Raw genomic sequence first — 8,237 nt, 5'->3', positions numbered from 1 at the left:
CACGAACATGCTCTTGGAAATCTCCGCAACTCCATACACATACGCCATGAAAATGCTAGAATCCAGATTGATGCGAGGCTCGTTACGAATCTGCACAGCAAGACGCACTTCCTGGCCCTGGCGAGATGGAGGAGCGCGCAAGTACAGAGTGTTGTTCACAAAGGTCGCCATCGCATCATCCAACTCCTCGTAGTTCGTATCCAGAAGAGTAAACACGGCCTCGTCGACCAAGTTGCAACCTTCCACCGTGAAAGGCTTGTCGAACATGGCAACCAGCACGTCCTTCGCTCCGGTATCAGCCTGGACAGAAGTGAACGTCACGATCTCCAGCTGCTGCGTGTACACATCGGCCACATAGCTCTTCTCCATGTAATCAAAGTTCACACACATGCGGAAAACTTGGTCCTGGTAGCACCCCGCATAGATAACCAACGCCGAGTTATCCGTCAGGGAGAACAAGCGGCTGTCCAGCATGTTCGTCTCGTTGCAAGGCAAACGCACGTCCACGTAGTAGAAGGACGTCAACTCCACCTCCAGCGCAGACAAGGTAAATGTCTTGTGCACACCAGAAATCAGAAGGTCGTCGTCTCCACGACTTACAGTGAGGTTTTGGTAACCAATCGCACGCATCGAATACTCCTCGTTCAGGAAGTAGTAGAACTTCGGAGTCTCGGGATCGTACTTCACAAACGAGTAGCACATATGCAGAGTGGGAGAGGGAGCCGTGAAACCGAGGGTCAGGCTCTTGTCAGCTCCCAGCGTGTAATAGTCCAAACCGGTGACCGCCTTGTTGTAATCGTCTTCGTCGCAGGAGGTAACCACATACTTCACACGATCACCCGCCTGCACAGAGGAACCGCTGAATGTCATTCTCTTGTTCACGTAGCTGAAGGCCAAGTTCAGATAGCCGTCATCCGCGCTCACGACCACACGATCAATGACCAGTGTCTTTCGCGAGGGAAGCTTCACAGAGCGGTCGATGGTGCTGAAATGGTAGCACAGCTCGAACGTGGCAATCTCATCCGAACTGAACTGGAACGTGTTCAGTTCGCCTGCCGGCGCCACCCTTCTGTACACGGAGAGCTCCGACGGACACTGCTGTCCTTCGCGAACAAACGTGAACTTATCGTCCTCCGATTGCGTGGGAACGGCCTCCAAATGGAAGTAAGCGGCCATATCGTTGAACGTAATGCTGTTCAGATCTGTGTTCACACCATACACCTTGACGAGCGTATTCCAGCTTACAGGGACTTCCGCGGCAAAGCGGTAGCAAATTCTCATCAAACTCGCACTTCCTTCGGGGTAATTCACCACCGCAGACCGGTCCGACACGGGGAACACCAAAGAAGGAATGGCCTCGCAGGATTCGTCCTCTCCCACCAAGAAGAGAGTATCGGTGCTCTCGATTCCGCGGCCTTCAATGGTGATCGTGAAGCTGTTCTCCGCGATAATGTAGTCGTTGTCGGGAACATCCTCAATACGCAGGTCGATGAACTCCTTCAAGCTGATGGTGTAATACGGCTTCGGAAGCTCCATAACATTATCACGCTGCAACGTGTAGCACATCACAAGCGGCTCGGAGAAGTTTCGGCCCAACTTAATCGTAGTCGAGCTGCTCGCGCCATATTTGGCTAAGACTTCGCCTTCGCAAGACTCCTTGTTCAAGGTGATGAAGCCACTAAACAGATGGCTGTCCGGACCACCCGAGATCACCGTATCGTACGTCTTCTCCTGGTCAACAACCAGCACATCATTCGCACCCGTACGAGCCGTCAGAGTAACATTGTAAACCTTCATCTCGACAGTAGTCAAATAGAACTGTTCGATTCCGAACTTGTAGCACACGCGGAAACGACCAGACTCGACTTCCATCAAAGTAGCACGCAGAGAATCAGTGACAGTAGACATGTCATTCTCTGCCACGATGCTGCTCGGATCGCAAGTATCGTCCTGGGTGAGGAACAGCTGGTCTCCAGAAGCGACACCCACTCCGTTAACAATAAATTCCTTTTCAAAGTTTGAAATCATTACATCCGCACTGCCAGAAACAGCCTCCAGAGAGTCCAAATGGCCGACACGAACAGTAATGGTAGGGAACACAACCTCGGGCTCCCCATAGAACTTGTAGCAAAGAGGGAAGACCTCCTCGCCATCTCCTCCTTCCACAGAATCATCATAGTTAAAAGTAAACTCAAAACCGCTAGGATTGTATCGAGTCAACTGGCACACGCCGTTGATCTGGAATCCAACCATATCGCCCTCTTGGTAGCCATCGACATCAACACGCCAGATCTTTGGCACTCCCTTCACGGCGAAATCGTTCGCACCTCCCGCAGGAGCTGTGAAGTTATAAACGTTACGCACCTCCAAATAGACTTCCTCTCCAGGGATCATGAAGTACTCTTCCTCCACGTAGTCGTCGTCCATCTTCATCTTGTAGCACAAATGCAGACGATTCTTGGTACTATCGTGGAAGACCACAGTGAACGTTCCATTGCTAGACAGAGGGAACTCCTGTCCAAAGGCGCTCGCGCTGCAATCCGTTCCTTCCACATACTTCACCACATCGTTCTCGTAATTCTCGTGGTTGCTGATGCTCATTTGGAACGACTTCTGCTGGCCGACGACCAAAATGTTCTTGTCTCCCTGCTGACCCGGAGCGAGACTCACGTCATTCACACGCACCACGGACAGCTGGTAGCCAGGATAGTAGAGCGGAGCTTCGCCCTTGAACGTGTACTTGAGCACATAATCGCTCGCCTCCAGAGACGAACCCTCAACAGTGATCTCCATTTGGTCCTCCAGACGGCGATCCATGTGCAAATCCTCATTCTCGCATCCCAGCAAGCGAACCTCACGCAGCTCGACCTCATCCGCGCCCCAGTTGGAGGTTATCTCGATCTTCCAGTAGCGGGCAGCCACCACACCTCCATCCAGCGCAGTCAGAGCAACGTCACCCTCCTTCTTCTTCTTCTTCAAATCCTTTCGGGTTGTGTGAGCGAACTCACGGAACGGCCCCTCCAAACCAGTGAAGGAATAGGAAATAGTCCAAGAACGAGGAGCAGACTTCGAATCCTGAATAAACAAAGCTACCTGCTGAACTAACACCAGCTTCTCCGTATCAAACACAATAGAAGCACTAAGATTATCACAGTAGCTACCTTCTTCTTCTTCTTCTTCAGTCTCATAGCATACTCTTCCTCCCTTTCCTTGGTTGTACCTACAGGCATCACAAGCAACTCCCAAAAGCCTACCTCGCCACAACGCTTTCTCCATCCTCCTCAATGCAGTTAATACTACCTACGGGACACTTCTCGTTCAGAGAAACGGTCTTCCAGACAAAACCACTTGCATTGTCTCCGTCAAAAACGTTGTAAACGGAACCAGAGACTTGAGAAACCGGACAGTACGGGGTACTTTCAGAAACAAAACCCCACTTTCCATTCTCAACTCCACGGCTACCCCAAGACGAACGCATCGCGTCGTCCGGGAGCCATGTAAACACAGAATCGGCAATCACCACGTTCTTGTTCACATACACCGCTGAAGATAATTCAGACTTCTCATTAGCATGGACTGCTACGGCTAGAATAGCCAGCAGGAATAAACATAATCTACACCCATTAGCACTCTCATACAAATTTGTGTACCGTTTTACACAAATATCCCTTCCTATTATTGCGTTCATTAAATCGATAATAAAAACAACAAGAAAAGATATATAGGACAAACACTATATGTATTTAATAAAGACTTCAAAAATTCGTAACGCCACAAATCGGTACAAAAAACCACCTTATGGTTTATTTTCCACCACAAATAAATGTCGCTTTTTTGACCACATATAGACCAGCAATGATTGGTTTAGCGCTCTCAATTCTGAAACTCCGTGGTTTTTATGCAATATGTCGTTTTTTTTTGTCATATCGACCACTCCGATTGTGCCTAACTCGAAATCCTAACATTATGTTGAGTGAATGAAATGCACATTTTGATCAAACGAATCAGAATACAAATGAAAAAACGTGCTAAATGGTTTCTTTTCATTCTAGAACAATGAACTCCCCACTTTGGATTTTTCGATTTGTTTCCTAATTGTCCGGCTTGGGTGAAGCAGGTTGTGCAGTTTCTCAACTCAAATTTGGAACGTAGGAAAAGGTCGTTCTCCTGCCTCAACACAACGCCTGATAGAATTACGTTGATTGCAAGAACACACTCGTAGTGGTCACCTTCCAAGTCAATAAGTACAGTTTTCTAAATCTTTCTTCTCTGTTCTCCTTTTTCAATTCGATCATAATAATAGCATGGGTACCATTCAATATTACAAAGAAATATATTCGTTATTTCAGTCCGGTTTAAGCGATCTGGTAGTTGAAGATCGTTTAAAAGTAATTGAGCACAGGTTCTCAGGATCCAGTGGTGATGCCATATTAGAGCTCGATAACCCATATACCGGAATGACACTTAATGTGGTGTGGCAACAGGGGGTTTTAAATGGAAGCGCGACGATTGCTGACCAATCTGGAAGGAAGATATGCGAGTTCACTTACAGAGATTTCTCTCCGTGTGGACCTTGCACTTTTTATAAGGATAATTCGATTCTATGCTCTCTAAATGTTTTAAACGGATGTTATTACGGCACCTGCAAATTTTACAAAGACTCTGTCCTTCTCTATGAGGGCGATTATTTCCATGGGGACGTCAATGGTTCCGGTACTCTATACTATCCTAATGGTTCTGCGCTTTATGAAGGGAACTTTAAGTATGGACTTGCTGATGGAGTTGGGACGTATCACACGCCAGACGGAAAAGCGATCCATTCTGCAGAATGGAAGAGTGGATTATGTGCAAAAGTGTCGAAGACCATCTCTCTCCCCAAGTATGTCATATGTCCGAATCAAGTTCTGTCGAGAGCCGCCTACTCAATGGAGCTCATGGCAATTCGGTATGCTTCTGAGAGTAGGGCACAAGGAGGGGTGGTAATTCCTTAGATCCTAGTGGTGATGCAGACAGCAACTCGATGGGGATGTCTTCTGAAAATACGTCTCTCAATCTGGATGAAATTTATGTGAAGTCGCAAGGTCGATTGGCAGCCGTCCTGCAGCAGCAGGCTGTAGATTTCAATGCCAGCGAAGACATTGAGGAACTCCCTGTCATCACCGCAGACGGTAAGATACTTAAGAACGCTGCTCGGAATCGCCCTGTGAGCAAAAAGCAACAATCGCAGCTATTTATGGCGCCTGGGATACTTCCTCCAAGTCTGGTTGTGGAAGACTTTTCGGTTATGAAGTTGATCTTTAAGCAGCCATCCGACTGTCCCGCACCTCCTCCGTTTAGGGGCAGTAAGGTGAAGAAGGTCATTAAGTCGGATATGGATTGGAAAACTGTTGATTCCACTGTCACGAACCTAGAGATCGAATCAAATTGCATGACTGGCAATGGTATGAGTTTCCTGAAGGCTTCGAATCTCACCTCGCTGAAGACAATTCACTTTAAGGACAGCAGCGCGTCCTCGATTGAGTGCGTGACGATTCGGAACAATCCCTATCTTACCGATCTCACTGTCGGAAATAACTGCTTTTCTTCCTTCTTCGACCCCAACCAAAATCTCTATCTTGCTCTGGAGGGAGAGACTCCAAGAATCTTTTGCGTTATGCTCAATTACTCGCTAGAGCATATCTCGATAGGGAGGTATTCTTTTACGAGATACTCCACATTCACCCTAGCACGTTGCTCTAAAAACTCTCCATCACGAATAGTGCTTCCCAATCTCACGACTCTTTCCATCGGAGAGTGTAATGACAGTACGGCCATGGAGGACGGATCCTTCTGCTTTTCATTCACAAAAAGCTTCACTCTGAGTGGTAGGTCATTCACTGTTCTTTGCCAATAATCAATTGTAGATTTGCCCAAACTCATTTCCGTTAAAATAGGAAATTATTGTTTCTCCAAAGTCTGGAATGTGTCACTCAAGAGTTGTTCCACCCCGATAGTGTGAAGTCTAGATTTGCCCTCGCTAAATTATCTATTGTTGAGTAACTCCGTGTTTAAGGGAGACTATGCTTGTGACGAATGTTTTATGAGTTGGGAAAATCTTCCTGCCTTGACTACTCTCATCATGAAGAAGGATGTATGCTCACTGATGAGTTTGGTTCAGATGACAAGTATGTCTTCTCCGCCCATTGAATATTAGATTGCTTCCTATCAAAGAAGCCATTGAACTTTGATATTCATGAAGTATTCGGAATGTCTACCAAACTAAGAGCAAAAGGATGTCGGGAAGATGCGATCAAGATTATCAAAAGTAATATTTCGATTCTCTTATTTTTTTGTTGGAACCATGCTCCATCGTACGTTGAGTGCTCTTTCAAGGCACTCTAGAGAGTTTTCCACTGGGTTATTTGGGTTTACAGGAATCAATGTACCGTTCGATTGCGTGATATTCGCGGAAGTATTGCTATTATTTATTGATTATGGAGTAGACAAGTAAAAAGAATATAGAACGAGCAAGGAAGGCATTGGTACGTGAACCTGATCCGTAGTATCGTTTTTCGCCTCATATAGTTAGTGTTCGTCGTGTGCAACAAATAGACTTCATTTCGAACACTTTAGATAAAGTACACGTTGTCGTGCTGTATAAGGTAGTCAATGAATACACTTAGCTTCATTATGTCTTTTCATGACGACAATAAGATGCTACAGCAAGCAAATCTAGCCTATAACGTTTCTTCTGCTAGGGAACTATTACCATAGATGCTGTTTGAAGAGATGACGGAGATAAACAGTGACAAATCGATGTATGAGTTGATAAAGCACACTACACTCAATCCTGAGTTCCGTGAAGAAAACGCTGTATTACAAACACTTCAGGTGACAGAATTAAACGGATTTCATTTACAGCATGAGTATGAATCGAGTGGAATCCAATTTGACTTGGATCCACGTGTCAATGATGCGCAAAATGCTATTCAAACACTGCAATACCAATTTTCTCAAGTAGATGCATGGAAATGCTCGCGAATAGAACATTCGAAACAACTCGGCTGCTTATTCAATTCCCTCCAGAGTGCTGATGAGTCCAAATTCATTGCAGCGATATCGAGTTTCTCCGATGAGTCGCAACTACAAAATCCCTTTGAATGCTGTGGACGTGGGAAGTGTTCTCTCGGGAATTACGGATGAAACTACTCGATATAACCTGCTGGATCAGTTTGCTGCAAGCGTTCCAGAGAACCAAAGAATCCTACAACAAATCGTAGATTTATCCTATGTCGTAGCTCGCTGCTTTCACAAGAAGAATTACGCAGAATATAAAATGTGTGATACGCTGATCAAGCAGCCTCATGAAGTAATGGTTCTACTCCAGCGGTGTCTGGACAAAATCCGCCCCTTTCGAGATCGGTACTTCGAGGAGCTTCGCAAAGAGAAGGAGCGGCATCTGGGAGGGCATCAGACTCTCCATCGATGGGATATTAGTTTATATGACGGCATTATGACATCCCGGAGAGTGCAGCTGCTGGAGAAAGATGTGAGTGTATTCACAGCAGAGGGAATTCTAAGGGGAGGCATTGCTCCGTTGCTTCGCGACATGTTCGACGTTCAACTGGAACCTGTGCCAATCAGAGCAGAGGAGCAGTGGACCCGAAAAACCAAAATTGAAAAGTATAGAGTGATTCACGGCAACCGAGTATTATAGCTCTTCTTCATTCGGTTAGGAGTATAGGGCTACCTAGGAGATCTCTATCTAGATCTCTATCTCCGCCCCAACAAAGGCATTTCCACTGCAATGTATACAATCTGTGGAAGACGTGAAAACGAAGATAAGTCAGTGCAGTCTCCGATTGTAACGTGTTGTTTGGCGATTTGTTTGGCGTAGGCCGTCATTGAAGCTTGTCTTCCGATGAACTCTTTTCTTTCCGTTAACAGCGTGTCATCGATATTTCATGAATTTGGCCATGCGATGCAGCTGTTTCTCACAGATACGAAGTATCAAACAATCTCTGGAACCCGAGTGTCGGTAATCTCTCTTTCGACGTTGTTGATAAAATAATAGGATGATGCGACGGAAATCCCTTCTCACTTATTTCAGTTCTTAGCCTCGGATTCACGTCTTCTTTGTGGTATGAATGAGGCATCGAACACCCATACAGCTTCGCAGAAGGCAATTGATTGGATGAGTAGCTGGATTGGGAAGCCGAGCCTGTCTACGTTTACAGTTGATGGCATGTTTTATTTTT

General features: G+C 46.1%; 2 protein-coding genes across 2 annotated transcripts; both read left to right on the top strand.

Moving 5' to 3' along the window:
* Positions 1-4,304: 4,304 nt before the first annotated feature.
* GSBLH_T00006184001 (uncharacterized protein) lies at positions 4,305-6,662 on the top strand (the record flags this gene model as incomplete). Its single annotated transcript, XM_013039363.1, has 8 exons — positions 4,305-4,945; positions 4,999-5,864; positions 5,904-5,975; positions 6,006-6,164; positions 6,194-6,350; positions 6,382-6,451; positions 6,483-6,521; positions 6,543-6,662. The coding sequence occupies 8 exons, from the start codon at positions 4,305-4,307 to the stop codon at positions 6,660-6,662; spliced, it is 2,124 nt and encodes a 707-aa protein (XP_012894817.1).
* A 91-nt stretch (positions 6,663-6,753) lies between these two features.
* Positions 6,754-8,220, top strand: GSBLH_T00006183001 (uncharacterized protein; the record flags this gene model as incomplete). The annotated part of the gene is made up of 6 exons (XM_013039362.1): positions 6,754-6,996; positions 7,025-7,687; positions 7,724-7,843; positions 7,877-8,017; positions 8,097-8,120; positions 8,182-8,220. 6 exons carry the CDS (start codon positions 6,754-6,756, stop codon positions 8,218-8,220), a joined length of 1,230 nt encoding a protein of 409 aa, XP_012894816.1.
* Positions 8,221-8,237: the final 17 nt, after the last annotated feature.

The sequence above is a fragment of the Blastocystis hominis genome, assembly GCF_000151665.1.
Source record: "Blastocystis hominis, Singapore isolate B (sub-type 7) whole genome shotgun sequence assembly, scaffold_1".
In the NCBI taxonomy this organism is placed as follows: domain Eukaryota; class Bigyra; order Opalinata; family Blastocystidae; genus Blastocystis; species Blastocystis hominis.
Note: the sequence above shows the minus strand (reverse complement) of the source record. Positions and strands in the feature narration are given on the sequence as shown.